The 21,339-nt window shown below is 53.7% G+C and overlaps 1 protein-coding gene across 1 annotated transcript in view; it reads left to right on the top strand.

Moving 5' to 3' along the window:
* The first annotated feature begins 1,782 nt into the window (after positions 1 to 1,782).
* MTAP (methylthioadenosine phosphorylase) overlaps positions 1,783 to 21,339 on the top strand; it is a 109,179-nt gene continuing 89,622 nt past the window's right edge. Inside the window, exon 1 of the mRNA XM_075339485.1 lies at positions 1,783 to 1,861. Within this exon, the coding sequence (XP_075195600.1) occupies positions 1,838 to 1,861 (24 nt within the window). The 5' untranslated portion in view covers positions 1,783 to 1,837. The remainder of the gene's footprint in view (positions 1,862 to 21,339) is intronic.

Genomic DNA, 21,339 nt, shown 5'->3' on the forward strand with positions numbered 1-21,339 from the left:
ACGGCTACAATAACCTGTACACAGTCCCCTGTACTGCACAGCCTAACGGCTACAATACCCTGTAAACAGTCCCCTGTACTGCACAGCCTAACCACTATAATAACCTGTACACAGTCCCCTGTACTGCACAGCCTAACGGCTACAATACCCTGTAAACAGTCCCCTGTACTGCACAGCCTAACGGCTATAATAACCTGTACACAGTCCCCTGTACTGCACAGCCTAACGGCTACAATAACCTGTACACAGTCACCTGTACTAAACATCCTAACGGCTACAATAACCTGTACACAGTCCCCTGTACTGCACAGCCTAACGGCTACAATAACCTGTACACAGTCACCTGTACTGCACATCCTAACGGCTATAATACCCTGTACACAGTCCCCTGTACTGCACAGCCTAACGGCTACAATAACCTGTACACAGTCACCTGTACTGCACAGCCTAACGGCTATAATAACCTGTACACAGTCCCCTGTACTGCACAGCCTAACGGCTACAATAACCTGTACACAGTCACCTGTACTGCACATCCTAACGGCTATAATAACCTGTACACAGTCACCTGTACTGCACAGCCTAACGGCTATAATAACGTGTACACAGTCCCCTGTGCTGCACAGCCTAACGGCTACAATAACCTGTACACAGTCCCCTGTACTGCACAGCCTAACGGCTACAATAACCTGTACACAGTCACCTGTACTGCACAGCCTAACGGCTATAATAACCTGTACACAGTCCCCTGTACTGCACAGCCTAACGGCTACAATAACCTGTACACAGTCACCTGTACTGCACATCCTAACGGCTATAATAACCTGTACACAGTCACCTGTACTGCACAGCCTAACGGCTATAATAACGTGTACACAGTCCCCTGTGCTGCACAGCCTAACGGCTACAATAACCTGTACACAGTCACCTGTACTGCACATCCTAACGGCTACAATAACCTGTACACAGTCACCTGTACTGCACATCCTAACGGCTACAATAACCTGTACACAGTCACCTGTACTGCACAGCCTAACGGCTACAATAACCTGTACACAGTCACCTGTACTGCACAGCCTAACAGCTATAATAACCTGTACACAGTCCCCTGTACTGCACAGCCTAACGGCTATAATAACCTGTACACAGTCCCCTGTACTGCACAGCCTAACGGCTACAATAACCTGTACACAGTCCCCTGTACTGCACAGCCTAACGGCTATAATACCCTGTACACAGTCACCTGTACTGCACAGCCTAACGGCTATAATAACGTGTACACAGTCCCCTGTGCTGCACAGCCTAACGGCTACAATAACCTGTACACAGTCCCCTGTACTGCACAGCCTAACGGCTACAATAACCTGTACACAGTCCCCTGTACTGCACAGCCTAACGGCTACAATACCCTGTAAACAGTCCCCTGTACTGCACAGCCTAACCACTATAATAACCTGTACACAGTCCCCTGTACTGCACAGCCTAACGGCTACAATACCCTGTAAACAGTCCCCTGTACTGCACAGCCTAACGGCTATAATAACCTGTACACAGTCCCCTGTACTGCACAGCCTAACGGCTACAATAACCTGTACACAGTCACCTGTACTGCACAGAACAGCTGTATACAGTATGTGTATGGCAGAAGCCGGTATCCTGTCACGTGACACTTCTGCTCTCCAGCTCTGAGCTGAGAGCTCAGTCTAGCATTGCTCAATGCAGCAGCTCTTGGCTCCACCCTAATTCTGACGTCATCAAAGGTCCTTCACCCCTAGCAGTTCAGTGGTAGCACGTGGTCACAAAATGTGCGGCCCCGCCTATTCCCCTGGATTTCACAATGGCTGCAGGACATGCTGTGAAGGTAGGTGGATGTACAGAGGGCCAGGTCTCCGCACCGCCCGCTCCTCACCGTCCTCTGCAGACAGGGGGCACTGTGCTGCTGGTGACTACCAATAATGTACACACAAGTTATCCTCCGATGACAGACGGACATCATAGCTGTATGAAAGGGGTATTCCAGCCACTGGAGTGCAGCAACTTCAGCAAAGTTCTCTCCCAGTCTCTGCTGGGGATAGATCAGCTAAACTTTCCAGCTATTATGCCGGGGTAGATGTGGCACTGGGGTATTCCAGCTATTACGCCGGGGTGGATGTGGCACTGGGGTATTCCAGCTATTACGCCGGGGTGGATGTGGCACTGGGGTATTCCAGCTATTACACCGGGGTGGATGTGGCACTGGGGTATTCCAGCTATTACGCCGGGGTGGATGTGGCACTGGGGTATTCCAGCTATTACTCCGGGGTGGGTGTGGCACTGGGGTATTCCAGCTATTACTCCGGGGTGGGTGTGGCACTGGGGTATTCCAGCTATTACGCTGGGGTGGATGTGGCACTGGGGTATTCCAGCTATTACGCTGGGGTGGATGTGGCACTGGGGTATTCCAGCTATTACGCCGGTGTAGATGTGGCACTGGGGTATTCCAGCTATTACGCTGGGGTGGATGTGGCACTGGGGTATTCCAGCTATTACGCTGGGGTGGATGTGGCACTGGGGTATTCCAGCTATTACGCCGGTGTAGATGTGGCACTGGGGTGGCACTGGGGTATTCCAGCTATTACGCCGGGGTAGATGTGGCACTGGGGTATTCCAGCTATTATGCCGGGGTAGATGTGGCACTGGGGTATTCCAGCTATTACGCTGGGGTGGATGTGGCACTGGGGTATTCCAGCTATTACGCTGGGGTGGATGTGGCACTGGGGTATTCCAGCTATTATGGCGGGGTGGATGTGGCACTGGGGTATTCCAGCTATTATGGCGGGGTAGATGTGGCACTGGGGTATTCCAGCTATTACGCTGGGGTGGATGTGGCACTGGGGTATTCCAGCTATTATGGCGGGGTAGATGTGGCACTGGGGTATTCCAGCTATTACACCGGGGTGGATGTGGCACTGGGGTATTCCAGCTATTACGCCGGGGTGGATGTGGCACTGGGGTATTCCAGCTATTACTCCGGGGTGGGTGTGGCACTGGGGTATTCCAGCTATTACTCCGGGGTGGGTGTGGCACTGGGGTATTCCAGCTATTACGCTGGGGTGGATGTGGCACTGGGGTATTCCAGCTATTACGCTGGGGTGGATGTGGCACTGGGGTATTCCAGCTATTACGCCGGTGTAGATGTGGCACTGGGGTATTCCAGCTATTACGCTGGGGTGGATGTGGCACTGGGGTATTCCAGCTATTACGCCGGTGTAGATGTGGCACTGGGGTGGCACTGGGGTATTCCAGCTATTACGCCGGGGTAGATGTGGCACTGGGGTATTCCAGCTATTATGCCGGGGTAGATGTGGCACTGGGGTATTCCAGCTATTACGCTGGGGTGGATGTGGCACTGGGGTATTCCAGCTATTACGCTGGGGTGGATGTGGCACTGGGGTATTCCAGCTATTATGGCGGGGTGGATGTGGCACTGGGGTATTCCAGCTATTATGGCGGGGTAGATGTGGCACTGGGGTATTCCAGCTATTACGCTGGGGTGGATGTGGCACTGGGGTATTCCAGCTATTATGGCGGGGTAGATGTGGCACTGGGGTATTCCAGCTATTACGCCGGGGTGGATGTGGCACTGGGGTATTCCAGCTATTACGCTGGGGTGGATGTGGCACTGGGGTATTCCAGCTATTACGCCGGGGTGGATGTGGCACTGGGGTATTCCAGCTATTATGCCGGGGTGGATGTGGCACTGGGGTATTCCAGCTATTATGCCGGGGTGGATGGGGCACTGGGGGATTCCAGCTATTACGCTGGGGTGGATGTGGCACTGGGGTATTCCAGCTATTATGCCGGGGTGGATGTGGCACTGGGGTATTCCAGCTATTACGCCGGGGTATATGTGGCACTGGGGTATTCCAGCTATTACGCCGGGGTAGATGTGGCACTGGGGTATTCCAGTTATTACGCTGGGGTGGATGTGGCACTGGGGTATTCCAGTTATTACGCTGGGGTGGATGTGGCACTGGGGTATTCCAGCTATTATGCCGGGGTAGATGTGGCACTGGGGTATTCCAGCTATTGCGCAGGGGTAGATGTGGCACTGGGGTAGATGTGGCACTGGGGTATTCCAGCTATTACGCTGGGGTGGATGTGGCACTGGGGTATTCCAGCTATTACGCCGGTGTAGATGTGGCACTGGGGTATTCCAGCTATTACGCTGGGGTGGATGTGGCACTGGGGTATTCCAGCTATTATGCCGGGGTGGATGTGGCACTGGGGTATTCCAGCTATTACGCCGGGGTAGATGTGGCACTGGGGTATTCCAGCTATTACGCTGGGGTGGATGTGGCACTGGGGTATTCCAGCTATTATGCCGGGGTAGATGTGGCACTGGGGTATTCCAGCTATTATGCCGGGGTAGATGTGGCACTGGGGTATTCCAGCTATTATGCTGGGGTAGATGTGGCACTGGGGTATTCCAGCTATTGCGCAGGGGTAGATGTGGCACTGGGGTAGATGTGGCACTGGGGTATTCCAGCTATTACGCTGGGGTGGATGTGGCACTGGGGTATTCCAGCTATTACGCCGGGGTGGATGTGGCACTGGGGTATTCCAGCTATTACGCCGGTGTAGATGTGGCACTGGGGTATTCCAGCTATTACGCTGGGGTGGATGTGGCACTGGGGTATTCCAGCTATTACGCCGGGGTGGGTGTGGCACTGGGGTATTCCAGCTATTACGCTGGGGTGGATGTGGCACTGGGGTATTCCAGCTATTACGCTGGGGTGGATGTGGCACTGGGGTATTCCAGCTATTATGGCGGGGTGGATGTGGCACTGGGGTATTCCAGCTATTACGCTGGGGTGGATGTGGCACTGGGGTATTCCAGCTATTATGCCGGGGTGGATGTGGCACTGGGGTATTCCAGCTATTACGCCGGGGTAGATGTGGCACTGGGGTATTCCAGCTATTACGCTGGGGTGGATGTGGCACTGGGGTATTCCAGCTATTACGCCGGGGTGGGTGTGGCACTGGGGTATTCCAGCTATTACGCTGGGGTGGATGTGGCACTGGGGTATTCCAGCTATTACGCTGGGGTGGATGTGGCACTGGGGTATTCCAGCTATTATGGCGGGGTGGATGTGGCACTGGGGTATTCCAGCTATTACGCCGGGGTGGATGTGGCACCGGGGTATTCCAGCTATTATGCCGGGGTAGATGTGGCACTGGGGTATTCCAGCTATTACGCCGGGGTGGATGTGGCACTGGGGTATTCCAGCTATTACGCCGGGGTGGATGTGGCACTGGGGTATTCCAGCTATTACGCCGGGGTGGATGTGGCACTGGGGTATTCCAGCTATTACGCTGGGGTGGATGTGGCACTGGGGTATTCCAGCTATTATGGCGGGGTAGATGTGGCACTGGGGTATTCCAGCTAATACGCCGGGGTGGATGTGGCACTGGGGTATTCCAGCTATTATGCCGGGGTAGATGTGGCACTGGGGTATTCCAGCTATTACGCCGGGGTGGATGTGGCACTGGGGTATTCCAGCTATTACGCTGGGGTGGATGTGGCACTGGGGTATTCCAGCTATTACGCTGGGGTGGATGTGGCACTGGGGTATTCCAGCTATTATGGCGGGGTGGATGTGGCACTGGGGTATTCCAGCTATTATGGCGGGGTAGATGTGGCACTGGGGTATTCCAGCTATTACGCTGGGGTGGATGTGGCACTGGGGTATTCCAGCTATTATGGCGGGGTAGATGTGGCACTGGGGTATTCCAGCTATTACGCCGGGGTGGATGTGGCACTGGGGTATTCCAGCTATTACGCTGGGGTGGATGTGGCACTGGGGTATTCCAGCTATTACGCCGGGGTGGATGTGGCACTGGGGTATTCCAGCTATTATGCCGGGGTAGATGTGGCACTGGGGTATTCCAGCTATTACGCCGGGGTGGATGTGGCACTGGGGTATTCCAGCTATTATGCCGGGGTGGATGGGGCACTGGGGGATTCCAGCTATTACGCTGGGGTGGATGTGGCACTGGGGTATTCCAGCTATTATGCCGGGGTGGATGTGGCACTGGGGTATTCCAGCTATTACGCTGGGGTGGATGTGGCACTGGGGTATTCCAGATATTACGCCGGGGTGGATGTGGCACTGGGGTATTCCAGATATTACGCCGGGGTGGATGTGGCACTGGGGTATTCCAGCTATTACGCCGGGGTGGATGTGGCACTGGGGTATTCCAGCTATTACGCCGGGGTGGATGTGGCACTGGGGTATTCCAGCTATTACGCCGGGGTAGATGTGGCACTGGGGTATTCCAGCTATTACGCTGGGGTAGATGAGGCACTGGGGTATTCCAGCTATTACGCTGGGGTGGACGTGGTATAGGGCAGAGGTCTCAAACACGCGGCCCCTCAGGTAACTTCTTGCGGCCCACAGCCACGTGCCCCCCTGGATGATCGCAGTTGGTGCAGGGGCCGCAGCCCTCACTGCTTTATTTCAGATGAATGTTTTACCAGCACTGAGCAGAGCCAAGCTTTCTCTGCATTAGTCCAATGGTAGCCGCCGGCCAATCAGAGGCTAGCAGCTAATGCATATGACGTCACCTGTTTGCCTCTAAATGGCCGGCGGCTGCCATTGGGATAGTGCAGAGAGAGCTTGATTGTGCGGTGGTGGCAACAAAACATTCATCTGAATTTTAGATGAAGCGCTGACAGCGGCCACTGTTAATATTGGGGGCGGGGGGGGGGGGTCGTGCCTCTGGGTTGCAAAAAGCAGGGTAGAGGATGCCGAGGAAACGGAGGACAGGTGAGAAGAATGTTTTGGTGTATGTATGTATAGAATGGCACAATAGGGGACCAGGATGGAACATTGCTACAAGAAGAGGACCAGTATGGGCACATTAGCAAAAGGGGACAAGGATGGACACGTTACTACAGGATGGGGTCAAGGATGGGCACATTAGTAAAAGGGGACAAGGATGGGGTCACTTTACTACAGGAGGGGGCACTTTACTACAGGATGGGGTCAAGGAGGGGGTACATTAGTAAAAAGGGACATGATTGGGCACATTACTATGGGATGGGTCAAGGATGCGGCGCATATAAAAGGGGGCATGGATGGGCACATTACTACAGGGTGGGCACAAGGATGGGGCACATTAGTAAAAGGGGACAAGGAGGGGACACACTACTACAGGATAGTGTCAAGGAGGGCGCACATTAGTAAAAGAGGGCAATGTTAGGCACATTACTACAGGATGGAGCACATCTGTAAAAGGGCATCAAGAAGGGCACATTACTACAAAGTGGTCACAAGGATGGGACACATTACTACAGGATGGGGGACATTACTAAAAGATGTTGGCCAAATTTACTATATGGTGCTAATTGTAAAAGTATTTTACCAGAAAGGGATATAATGTAAACAAAAATTAAAGTGTGAATTTTTTTTTTTTACAGTCAACTGTTTTTTGTTTTTTTTTGTTTTTTATATACAGTATATACCGTATATATTTAAGCAAAAAAGTGCATGTTTGTCATAATAAACAAGTAAAAACATGTTTAAAAACAGTGATACAAAGGTGTAGAGAAACTAAAATATCGTACCAATAAAAATGTCACTTTGTCAATGTGGGACCCCCCCAAATTATTTTTTTTCTTTGTGAGGCCCATACACCCAGCTGCGTTTGAGACCCCTGGTACAGGGGTATTGCAGCTATTACAGTGGAGTGATGTGTTAAAGGGGTATTGCAGCTATTTGGCCTAAGCCACACGGCGAGAAAATCTGTGCGAGTGGAGTTTGATAAAACATCGCATTCCCCTCGGACCATTTTTAGCCTGTATGTCAGCGCACATGAGCGATTATTTTCTCAGCCCTAATCGGACCGAGAAAACAATCACAGCATGCTGCGATTGTAATCCGAGACTCTTTCTCTCGCACCCATTCAAGTGAATGGGGCGAGAGAAAAATCGCACTGCACTCGCAGTACACCACTGCACCGCGAGTGCAGGGCGAGAATGGCAATAGCCGGCAACGGAGGAGAGAGGGAGAGAAATCCCTCTCTCCTCTCCTCCGTGCCAGCCTGCCCCCCTCAGCTGGGGTCTGCTCACATGATCAGAGCTCAGATGCAGGCACACTCGTATGACACTCGGCTCCTGCTGTGCTGCCAGCGCGACCCGAGTCTCATGCAAGCATCGCAGTAGTGCCCCGTGTGGCCCCAGCCTTACAGTGGAGTGATGTGTTAAAGGGGTATTGCAGCTATTACAATGGAAGAGATATGTTATAAGAGTATTCCAGCTTCTACTGTGGAATGAATCCTTCATTGAGGTACTCTAGTCACTGTAATGGGCTTTATATAAGAATAAGGCTGCACATCAAACTTAGATAATGGTATAATGCCTCAAGCATATGGACAAATATTGGAATATACAATGAAAAATGCTACTTGCTAATTTGAACATGTGAATAATGAATTGCATACCTGCTATGAATATTAGGAAAAAGGAGATATTTAGCAATCGCATTGATCAATGTAACTGAGCCCCAAAACCTCGTCAAGGTATATCTCTATATTGGGGTCCCTAGCTCTGTGACCCTAACTGTGTGTCATCTCATTGCAATTAAAAACTGCTATGGGTGGAGAGGGGTAACTAAGGACTTTCTTATATAGGAGATGGAAAAAACATGGCCGAAAGGGGCGGAGCTGTGTTCACATTAGAAAAAAAAAAAAAACAAACTACATATAACTGAATAGGATAACTGAAGTGAGCACTAATTATATATATATATATATATATATATATATATATATATATATATATATATATATATATTAGTGCTCACTTCAGTTATCCTATTCAGTTATATGTAGTTTGTTTTTTTTTTTTTTCTAATGTGAACACAGCTCCGCCCCTTTCGGCCATGTTTTTTCCATCTCCTATATAAGAAAGTCCTTAGTTACCCCTCTCCACCCATAGCAGTTTTTAATTGCAATGAGATGACACACAGTTAGGGTCACAGAGCTAGGGACCCCAATATAGAGATATACCTTGACGAGGTTTTGGGGCTCAGTTACATTGATCAATGCGATTGCTAAATATCTCCTTTTTCCTAATATTCATAGCAGGTATGCAATTCATTATTCACATGTTCAAATTAGCAAGTAGCATTTTTCATTGTATATTCCAATATTTTTCCATATGCTTGAGGCATTATACCATTATCTAAGTTTGATGTGCAGCCTTATTCTTATATATAGTATGTATTTTTGGCTTGCACTCATATATATATATTAGTGCTCACTTCAGTTATCCTATTCAGTTAACTGTAATGGGCTTGACATATTTGGAGTTCTCGGCACAGCAGTGGGGTAGGCATATTAGGGGTGTTCTCGGCACAGCAGTGGGGTAGGCATATTAGGTCTCAGAGACACTGCATGAAAATCGGACCAAGTGGAGTGCGATAAAACATCGCATTCCACTCGGACCAATATTAGCCTATGTCCCAGCACCCATGAGTGATTATTTTCTCAGCCCCAATCGGACCGAGAAAACAATCGCATCATGCTGCGACTGTAATGCGAGACTTTCTCTCGCACCCATTCAAGTCTATGGGGTGAGAGAAAAATCACCCTGCACTCGCGGTACACTGGGCTACAGCCAGTGCAGGGCGATAATGGCAATAGCCGACAACGGAGGAGAGAGGGAGAGAAAGCCGGCCCGCCCCTCCTCAGTTGAGTGAATAAACTGTGGAAAAAGAAGTGCAAATAGGGTCTTACCCCGGTAGCAATGGGGGAAAAGAAAGAGATGGTTTTACTCACCTATAGGGGTTGTGACAGTCACAACTCCTATAACCGCATGTATGTTATTACATCCACGTCCCGGCAGCAGTCCCTCGGTAGGCAGATAACAGAGAGCAGTAGATGGAGGGTTTTCCAGCCGCGCCAAGGACCAGCCAATAAAGGTAGTAGATTAATGTTGCTTTTTATTCCATATACAGGTCAACGCGTTTCGGAAGGTACCCCTTCCTTCTTCAGGACCAACAAGCAAGAAAACATCAAATCTCATTTTTTGAGATTTGATGTTTTCTTGCTTGTTGGTCCTGAAGAAGGAAGGGGTACCTTCCGAAACGCGTTAACCTGTATATGGAATAAAAAGCAACATTAATCTACTACCTTTATTGGCTGGTCCTTGGCGCGGCTGGAAAACCCTCCATCTACTGCTCTCTGTTATCCTCCTCAGTTGAGGGCAGATCGCATGATCGGACCTCAGTCGCAGTGACACTCGCATGACACTCGGCTCCCGCTGTGCTGCCAGTGTGAGCAGAGTGTCATGAAAGGATCGCATTAGTCCCCGTGTGGCCCTGGCCTTAGGGGTGTTTCCAGCACTGCAGTGGGGCAGGCATATTAGGGGTGTTAAAAAAACACAAAAAAACTGAGCTGTGACAATTGTTCAATAAACATGCAACATTACAAGCATGTGAATTGCAGCCTCCAGACTAGAAAAAAACCAAGGAGAAAATTGTAGGAAAAATACCCTGACTATAAATAAATAAATTGCAAGTGCTTAATAAACAGGGTACTTAGTATATACATTTTTGCAAAAAGGTAAGAAGCTGTCTCACCTCGTCACGGTGTACCCATCTGAGACAGTCCCTAACCAGCTAAAGTTAAAAACATATTCTGTACCTGACTTGTGTCATGTCAAAACTTCAATATGGATGGTAAAGTGGTCAGCTGGGTCCCAGATTAAATACACAGCAAAAAGTGAGAAGCAGGTAATTGTTCAGCCTCAGTATTAGGAGGGCTGCACCCCCAACTTGCATTAAAGCAAGATAACAGACAAAAAACACCAAAAAACTGAGCTGTAACAAATGTTCAATAAACATGCAACATTACAAGCATGTGAATTGCAGCCTCAAGGGGTGTTTCCGGCACTGCAGTGGGGCAGGCATATTAGGGGTGTTTCCGGCACTGCAGTGGGGTAGGCATATTAGTGGTGTTTCTGGCACTGCTGTGGGGTAGACATATTAGGGGTGTACCCAACACTGCAGTGGGGCAGGCATATTAGGGGTGTACCCGGCACTGCAGTGAGGTAGGCATACTAGGGGTGTACCCGGCACTGCAGTGGGGTAGGCATATTAGGGGTGTACCCGGCACTGCAGTGGGGTAAGCATATTAGCGGTGTACCCGGCACTGCAGTGGGGTATGCATATTAGTGGTGTTTCTGGCACTGCAGTGGGGTAGACATATTAGGGGTGTACCCAGCACTGCAGTGGGGTAGTCATATTAGGGGTGTACCCGGCACTGCTGTGGGGTAGACATATTAGGGGTGTACCCAACACTGCAGTGAGGCAGGCATATTAGGGGTGTACCCGGCACTGCAGTGGGGTAGGCATATTAGGGGTGCACCCGGCACTGCAGTGGGGTAGGCATATTAGGGGTGTACCCGGCACTGCAGTGGGGTAGGCATATTAGCGGTGTACCCGGCACTGCAGTGGGGTATGCATATTAGCGGTGTACCCGGCACTGCAGTGGGGTATGCATATTAGCGGTGTACCCGGCACTGCAGTGGGGTAGGCATATTAGTGGTGTACCCGGCACTGCAGTGGGGTAGTCATATTAGGGGTGTACCTGGCACTGCAGTGGGGTAGTCATTATTAGGGGTGTACCTGGCACTGCAGTGGGGTAGTCATATTAGGGGTGTACCCGGCACTGCAGTGGGGTAGTCATATTAGGGGTGTACCCGGCACTGCAGTGGGTAGTCATATTAGGGGTGTACCCGGCACTGCAGTGGGGTAGGCATATTAGGGGTGTACCCGGCACTGCAGTGGGGTAGGCATATTAGGGGTGTACCCGGCACTGCAGTGGGGTAGGCATATTAGGGGTGTACCCGGCACTGCAGTGGGGTAGGCATATTAGTGGTGTTTCTGGCACTGCTGTTTGGTAGGCATATTAGGAGTGTTTCCGGCACTGCAGTGGGGTAGGCATATTAGGGGTGTTTCCGGCAATGCAGTGGGGCAGGCATATTAGGGGTGTTTCTGGCACTGCAGTGGGGCAGGCATATTAGGGATATTTCTGGCACTGCAGTGGGGCAGGTATTTTAGGGGTGTACCCAGCACTGCAGTGGGGTAGGTATATTAGGGGTGTTTCCGGCACTGCAGTGGGGTAGGCATATTAGGGGTGTTTCCGGCAATGCAGTGGGGCAGGCATATTAGGGGTGTTTCTGGCACTGCAGTGGGGCAGGCATATTAGGGATATTTCTAGCACTGCAGTGGGGCAGGTATTTTAGGGGTGTACCCAGCACTGCAGTGGGGTAGGCATATTAGGGGTGTTTCCGGCACTGCAGTGGGGCAGGCATATTAGGGGTGTTTCTGGCACTGCAGTGGAGTAGGCATATTAGAATGTACCCAACACTGCAGTGGGGTAGGCATATTAGGGGTGTTTCTGGCACTGCAGTGGGGCAGGCATATTAGGGGTGTTTTTGGCACTGCAGTGGGGTAGGCATATTAGGGGTGTTTCTGGCACTGCAGTGGGGTAGGCATATTAGGGGTGTTTCTGGTACTGCAGTGGGGTAGGCATATTAGGGGTGCACCCGGCACTGCAGTGGGGTAGGCATATTAGGGGTGTACCCGGCACTGCAGTGGGGTAGGCATATTAGCGGTGTACCCGGCACTGCAGTGGGGTATGCATATTAGCGGTGTACCCGGCACTGCAGTGGGGTATGCATATTAGCGGTGTACCCGGCACTGCAGTGGGGTAGGCATATTAGTGGTGTACCCGGCACTGCAGTGGGGTAGTCATATTAGGGGTGTACCTGGCACTGCAGTGGGGTAGTCATTATTAGGGGTGTACCTGGCACTGCAGTGGGGTAGTCATATTAGGGGTGTACCCGGCACTGCAGTGGGGTAGTCATATTAGGGGTGTACCCGGCACTGCAGTGGGTAGTCATATTAGGGGTGTACCCGGCACTGCAGTGGGGTAGGCATATTAGGGGTGTACCCGGCACTGCAGTGGGGTAGGCATATTAGGGGTGTACCCGGCACTGCAGTGGGGTAGGCATATTAGGGGTGTACCCGGCACTGCAGTGGGGTAGGCATATTAGGGGTGTACCCGGCACTGCAGTGGGGTAGGCATATTAGTGGTGTTTCTGGCACTGCTGTTTGGTAGGCATATTAGGAGTGTTTCCGGCACTGCAGTGGGGTAGGCATATTAGGGGTGTTTCCGGCAATGCAGTGGGGCAGGCATATTAGGGGTGTTTCTGGCACTGCAGTGGGGCAGGCATATTAGGGATATTTCTGGCACTGCAGTGGGGCAGGTATTTTAGGGGTGTACCCAGCACTGCAGTGGGGTAGGCATATTAGGGGTGTTTCCGGCAATGCAGTGGGGCAGGCATATTAGGGGTGTTTCTGGCACTGCAGTGGGGCAGGCATATTAGGGATATTTCTAGCACTGCAGTGGGGCAGGTATTTTAGGGGTGTACCCAGCACTGCAGTGGGGTAGGCATATTAGGGGTGTTTCCGGCACTGCAGTGGGGCAGGCATATTAGGGGTGTTTCTGGCACTGCAGTGGAGTAGGCATATTAGAATGTACCCAACACTGCAGTGGGGTAGGCATATTAGGGGTGTTTCTGGCACTGCAGTGGGGCAGGCATATTAGGGGTGTTTTTGGCACTGCAGTGGGGTAGGCATATTAGGGGTGTTTCTGGCACTGCAGTGGGGTAGGCATATTAGGGGTGTTTCTGGTACTGCAGTGGGGCAGGCATATTAGGGGTGTTTCTGGTACTGCAGTGGGGCAGGCATATTAGGGGTGTTTCTGACACTGCAGTGGGGTAGTCATATTAGGGGTGTACCCGGCACTGCAGTGGGTAGGCATATTAGGGGTGTATCCGGCACTGCAGTGGGGTAGTCATATTAGGGGTGTACCCGGCACTGCACTGGGGTAGTCATATTAGGGGTGTACCCGGCACTGCAGTGGGGTAGTCATATTAGGGGTGTACCCGGCACTGCAGTGGGGTAGGCATATTAGGGGTGTACCCGGCACTGCAGTGGGGTAGGCATATTAGGGGTGTACCCAACACTGCAGTGGGGTAGGCATATTAGGGGTGTACCCGGCACTGCAGTGGGGTAGGTATATTAGGGGTGTACCCGGCACTGCAGTGGGGTAGGCATATTAGGGGTGTATCCGGCACTGCAGTGGGGTAGGCATATTAGGGGTGTACCCGGAACTGCAGTGGGGCAGGCATATTAGGGGTGTATCCGGCACTGCAGTGGGGCAGGCATATTAGGGGTTTATCCGGCACTGCAGTGGGGCAGGCATATTAATGGTGTATCCGGCACTGCAGTGGGATAGGCATATTAGGGGTGTACTCAGCACTGCAGTGGGGTAGGCTTATTAGAATGTACCCAACACTGCAGTGGGGTAGGCATATTAGAATGTACCCAACACTGCAGTGGGGTAGGCATATTAGGGGTGTTTCCGGCACTGCTGTTTGGTAGGCATATTAGGGGTGTTTCCGGCAATGCAGTGGGGTAGGCATATTAGGGGTGTTTCCGGCAATGCAGTGGGGCAGGCATATTAGGGGTGTTTCTGGCACTGCAGTGGGGCAGGCATATTAGGGGTATTTCTAGCACTGCAGTGGGGCAGGCATATTAGGGGTGTACCCAGCACTGCAGTGGGGTAGGCATATTAGGGGTGTTTCCGGCACTGCAGTGGGGCAGGCATATTAGGGGTGTTTCTGGCACTGCAGTGGGGTAGGCATATTAGAATCTACCCAACACTGCAGTGGGGTAGGCATATTAGGGGTGTTTCTGGCACTGCAGTGGGGCAGGCATATTAGGGGTGTTTCTGGCACTGCAGTGGGGTAGGTATATTAGGGGTGTTTCTGGCACTGCAGAGGGGTAGGCATATTAGGGGTGTTTCTGGTACTGCAGTGGGGCAGGCATATTAGGGGTGTACCCGGCACTGCAGTGGGTAGGCATATTAGGGGTGTATCCGGCACTGCAGTGGGGTAGGCATATAAGGGGTGTTTCTGGCACTGCAGTGGGGCAGGCACATTAGGGGTGTTTCTGGCACTGCAGTGGGCAGGGGCGTAACTACCGCGGTCGCAGAGATCGCCATTGCGACCGGGCCTGGCACCTTAGGGGCCCGCTCTGCAGACCACGTGGCCGCTGTATGTACCAGTGCCGCCGCTGACACCGGGCCCCCCTGCCCGGTGTCATCGGCGGCGGTACACGGCCCCCCTGCCCGGTGTCATTGGTGGCGGTACAGGGCCCCCCTGCCCTGTGTCATCGGCGGCGGTACAGGGCCCCCCTGCCCGGTGTCATCGGTGGCGGTACAGGGCCCCCCTGCCCTGTGTCATCGGCGGCGGTACAGGGCCCCCCTGCCCGGTGTCATTCGGCGGCGGTACAGGCCCCCCTGCCCTGTGTCATCGGCGGCGGTACAGGCCCCCCTGCCCTGTGTCATCGGCGGCGGTACAGGCCCCCCTGCCCTGTGTCATCGGCGGCGGTACAGGGCCCCCCTGCCCGGTGTCATTCGGCGGCGGTACAGGGCCCCCCTGCCCGGTGTCATTCGGCGGCGGTACAGGCCCCCCTGCCCGGTGTCATCGGCGGCGGTACAGGCCCCCCTGCCCGGTGTCATCGGCGGCGGTACAGGGCCCCCCTGCCCGGTGTCATCGGCGGCGGCATCGGGCCCCCTCCCCCGTCATCGCGCACAGCAATGATGAAGCATAGAGCAGCGCTCCATGCTCCGTCATTCTCCCCATGTGCGCGGTGACGTCACTCCTGTGCGACTGCTGTGCAGAGCGCACAGAGCGCAAGACGGGAGGACAGTGACCGGAGAAGCCTGGGAACGGAGGACAGAGGTCAGGACAGAGCAGTGGTGAAACGAACGAGGTGAGTTATTTATTTATTTTTTTTAATCAGTGAGTGCACGGGGGCCAGAGGTCTGGGGGTGGCTGCAGTATACACAGGGAGGCCTGGGGGTGGCTGCAGTATACACAGGGAGGCCTGGGGGTGGCTGCAGTATACACAGGGAGGCCTGGGGGTGGCTGCAGTATACACAGGGAGGCCTGGGGGTGGCTGCAGTATACACAGGGAGGCCTGGGGGTGGCTGCAGTATACACAGGGAGGCCTGGGGGTGCTGCAGTATACACAGGGAGGTCTGGGGCTGGCTGTGCTATACACAGGGAGGCCTGGGGGTGGCTGCAGTATACACAGGGAGGCCTGGGGTGGCTGCAGTATACACAGGGAGGCCTGGGGGTGGCTGCAGTATACACAGGGAGGCCTGGGGGTGCTGCAGTATACACAGGGAGGCCTGGGGGTGCTGCAGTATACACAGGGAGGCCTGGGGGTGGCTGCAGTATACACAGGGAGGCCTGGGGGTGGCTGCAGTATACACAGGGAGGCCTGGGGGTGGCTGCAGTATACACAGGGAGGCCTGGGGGTGGCTGCAGTACACACAGGGAGGCCTGGGGGTGGCTGCAGTACACACAGGGAGGCCTGGGGGTGGCTGCAGTACACACAGGGAGGCCTGGGGGTGGCTGCAGTACACACAGGGAGGCCTGGGGGTGGCTGCAGTATACACAGGGAGGCCTGGGGGTGGCTGCAGTATACACAGGGAGGCCTGGGGGTGGCTGCAGTATACACAGGGAGGCCTGGGGGTGGCTGCAGTATACACAGGGAGGCCTGGGGGTGGCTGCAGTATACACAGGGAGGCCTGGGGGTGGCTGCAGTATACACAGGGAGGCCTGGGGGTGGCTGCAGTATACACAGGGAGGCCTGGGGGTGGCTGCAGTATACACAGGGAGGCCTGGGGGTGGCTGCAGTATACACAGGGAGGCCTGGGGGTGGCTGCAGTATACACAGGGAGGCCTGGGGGTGGCTGCAGTATACACAGGGAGGCCTGGGGGTGGCTGCAGTATACACAGGGAGGCCTGGGGGTGGCTGCAGTATACACAGGGAGGCCTGGGGGTGGCTGCAGTATACACAGGGAGGCCTGGGGGTGGCTGCAGTATACACAGGGAGGCCTGGGGGTGGCTGCAGTATACACAGGGAGGCCTGGGGGTGGCTGCAGTATACACAGGGAGGCCTGGGGGTGGCTGCAGTATACACAGGGAGGCCTGGGGGTGGCTGCAGTATACACAGGGAAGCCTGGGGGTGGCTGCAGTATACACAGGGAGGCCTGGGGGTGGCTGCAGTATACACAGGGAGGCCTGGGGGTGGCTGCAGTATACACAGGGAGGCCTGGGGGTGGCTGCAGTATACACAGGGAGGCCTGGGGGTGGCTGCAGTATACACAGGGAGGCCTGGGGGTGGCTGCAGTATACACAGGGAGGCCTGGGGGTGGCTGCAGTATACACAGGGAGGCCTGGGGGTGGCTGCAGTATACACAGGGAGGCCTGGGGGTGGCTGCAGTATACACAGGGAGGCCTGGGGGTGGCTGCAGTATACACAGGGAGGCCTGGGGGTGGCTGCAGTATACACAGGGAGGCCTGGGGGTGGCTGCAGTATACACAGGGAGGCCTGGGGGTGGCTGCAGTATACACAGGGAGGCCTGGGGGTGGCTGCAGTATACACAGGGAGGCCTGGGGGTGGCTGCAGTATACACAGGGAGGCCTGGGGGTGGCTGCAGTATACACAGGGAGGCCTGGGGGTGGCTGCAGTATACACAGGGAGGCCTGGGGGTGGCTGCAGTATACACAGGGAGGCCTGGGGGTGGCTGCAGTATACACAGGGAGGCCTGGGGGTGGCTGCAGTATACACAGGGAGGCCTGGGGGTGGCTGCAGTATACACAGGGCGGCCTGGGGGTGGCTGCGCTATACACAGGGCGGCCTGGGGGTGGCTGCGCTATACACAGGGCGGCCTGGGGGTGGCTGCGCTATACACAGGGCGGCCTGGGGGTGGCTGCGCTATACACAGGGCGGCCTGGGGGTGGCTGCGCTATACACAGGGCGGCCTGGGGGTGGCTGCGCTATACACAGGGAGGCCTGGGGGTGGCTGCGCTATACACAGGGAGGCCTGGGGGTGGCTGCGCTATACACAGGGAGGCCTGGGGGTGGCTGCGCTATACACAGGGAGGCCTGGGGGTGGCTGCGCTATACACAGGGAGGCCTGGGGGTGGCTGCGCTATACACAGGGAGGCCTGGGGGTGGCTGCGCTATACACAGGGATGCCTAATGGGGGCTGCATTATACACAGGGAGGCCTGGGTTGGCTGCATTATACAAAATGAAAGAACCTTATACATGGACTATAGGGGTGCATTTACATGGAGGAGTATGGGGCTGCATAATACAATAGGAAGGTTTATGGTGCTGCGTTATAATACATATAGGACTATGGGGGCTACATTATAATATATGGAGGACTATGGAGCCTACCTTATACATGGACTATGGGGGTGCATTATAAAACATTGAGGACTATGTGGTGCAGTATAATATATTGAATATATTGAGGACTATTAGGTGAATTATAATACATGGAGAACTATAGGAAATGCATTATAATACATGGAGGACTATGGGGGTGCATTCTGATATATGAAGGGTTATGTGGGACCCTTTATACTATATGGAAGGCTATGTGGGGGCCATTATAGTATTTAGAGAACTATATACGAGGGGTGACAAAGATAGAAGCAGGGGATGCAAACGTTTTGTGCTGAGGGAAAAGGCTCTTTCCCTCAGCACCCAGCTTTCCCATGCTCTGATATGGGAAAGCTGGGTGCTGAGGGAAAGATGTATAGCAGAGCATGGGAAAGCTGGGTGCCGATGACAAGATACATATCAGAACATAGGAAAAAGGGGTGCTGATATAGGGATTTCAGATCATGGGAAATCTGGGTAAAAGCCAAGTGTCAGTGTCATTATCCTGTACCCCGAGTGTCAGTGTCATCCCGTACCCCAAGTGTTGGTGTACGTGGGGGGGGGGGGGGGGGCCCGTGTCCAAACTTTGCACCTGGGCCCATCAATCTCTAGTTACGCCACTGGCAGTGGGGCAGGCATATTAGTAGTGTTTCTGGCACTGCAGTGGAGTAGACATATTAGGGGTGTACCCAACACTGCAGTGGTGCAGGCATATTAGGGGTGTACCCAACACTGCAGTTGTGCAGGCATATTAGGAATGTTTCCGGCACTGCAGTGGGGTAGTCATATTAGGGGTGTATCCGGCACTGCAGTGGGGCAGGCATATTAGAGGTGTTTCCGTCACTGCAGTGGGGCAGGCATATTAGGGGTGTTTCCGGCACTGCAGTGGTGTAGGAATATTAGGGATGTTTCCGGCACTGCAGTGGAGTAAGCATATTAGGGGTGTACCCGGCTCTGCAGTGGGGCAGGCATATTAGGGGTGTATCCAGCACTGCAGTGGGGCAGGCATATTAGGGGTGTATCCGGCACTGCAGTGGGGCAGGCATAGTAGGGGTGTATCCGGCACTGCAGTGGGGCAGGCATATTAGGGGTTTATCCGGCACTGCAGTGGGGCAGGCATATTAATGGTGTATCCGGCACTGCAGTGGGATAGGCATATTAGGGGTGTACTCAGCACTGCAGTGGGGTAGGCTTATTAGAATGTACCCAACACTGCAGTGGGGTAGGCATATTAGAATGTACCCAACACTGCAGTGGGGTAGGCATATTAGGGGTGTTTCCGGCACTGCTGTTTGGTAGGCATATTAGGGGTGTTTCCGACACTGCAGTGGGGTAGGCATATTAGGGGTGTTTCCGGCAATGCAGTGGGGCAGGCATATTAGGGGTGTTTCTGGCACTGCAGTGGGGCAGGCATATTAGGGGTATTTCTAGCACTGCAGTGGGGGAGGCATATTAGGGGTGTACCCAGCACTGCAGTGGGGTAGGCATATTAGGGGTGTTTCCGGCACTGCAGTGGGGCAGGCATATTAGGGGTGTTTCTGGCACTGCAGTGGGGTAGGCATATTAGAATCTACCCAACACTGCAGTGGGGTAGGCATATTAGGGGTGTTTCTGGCACTGCAGTGGGGCAGGCATATTAGGGGTGTTTCTGGCACTGCAGTGGGGTAGGTATATTAGGGGTGTTTCTGGCACTGCAGAGGGGTAGGCATATTAGGGGTGTTTCTGGTACTGCAGTGGGGCAGGCATATTAGGGGTGTACCCGGCACTGCAGTGGGTAGGCATATTAGGGGTGTATCCGGCACTGCAGTGGGGTAGGCATATTAGGGGTGTTTCTGGCACTGCAGTGGGGCAGGCATATTAGTAGTGTTTCTGGCACTGCAGTGGAGTAGACATATTAGGGGTGTACCCAACACTGCAGTGGTGCAGGCATATTAGGGGTGTACCCAACACTGCAGTTGTGCAGGCATATTAGGAATGTTTCCGGCACTGCAGTGGGGTAGTCATATTAGGGGTGTATCCGGCACTGCAGTGGGGCAGGCATATTAGAGGTGTTTCCGTCACTGCAGTGGGGCAGGCATATTAGGGGTGTTTCCGGCACTGCAGTGGTGTAGGAATATTAGGGGTGTTTCCGGCACTGCAGTGGAGTAAGCATATTAGGGGTGTACCCGGCTCTGCAGTGGGGCAGGCATATTAGGGGTGTATCCAGCACTGCAGTGGGGCAGGCATATTAGGGGTGTATCCGGCACTGCAGTGGGGCAGGCATAGTAGGGGTGTATTCGGCACTGCAGTGGGGCAGGCATATTAGGGGTGTTTCTGGCACTGCAGTGGGGCAGGCATATTAGGGGTGTATCCGGCACTGCTGTGGGGTAGGCATTTTAGGGGTGTATCCCGCACTGCAGTGGGGCAGGCATATTAGGGGTGTATCCAGCACTGCTGTGGGGTAGGCATTTTAGGGGTGTATCCGGCACTGCTGTGGGGTAGGCATATTAGGGCTGTAACCGGCACTGCTGTGGGGTAGGCATTTTAGGGGTCTATCCGGCAGTGGGGTAGGCATATTAGGGTTGTACCCGGCACTGCAGTGGGGCAGGCATATTAGGGGTGTTTCTGGCACTGCAGTGGGGCAGGCATATTAGGGGTATTTCTAGCACTGCAGTGGGGCAGGCATATTAGGGGTGTACCCAGCACTGCAGTGGGGTAGGCCTTTTAGGGGTGTTTCCGGCACTGCAGTGGGGCAGGCATATTAGGGGTGTTTCTGGCACTGCAGTGGGGTAGGCATATTAGAATGTACCCAACACTGCAGTGGGGTAGGCATATTAGGGGTGTTTCTGGCACTGCAGTGGGGCAGGCATATTAGGGGTGTTTCTGGCACTGCAGTGGGGTAGGCATATTGGGGGTGTTTCTGGCACTGCAGTGGGGTAGGCATATTAGGGGTGTTTCTGGCACTGCAGTGGGGTAGGCATATTAGGGGTGTT

The sequence above is a fragment of the Anomaloglossus baeobatrachus genome, chromosome 1 (assembly GCF_048569485.1).
Source record: "Anomaloglossus baeobatrachus isolate aAnoBae1 chromosome 1, aAnoBae1.hap1, whole genome shotgun sequence".
In the NCBI taxonomy this organism is placed as follows: Eukaryota; Metazoa; Chordata; class Amphibia; order Anura; family Aromobatidae; genus Anomaloglossus; species Anomaloglossus baeobatrachus.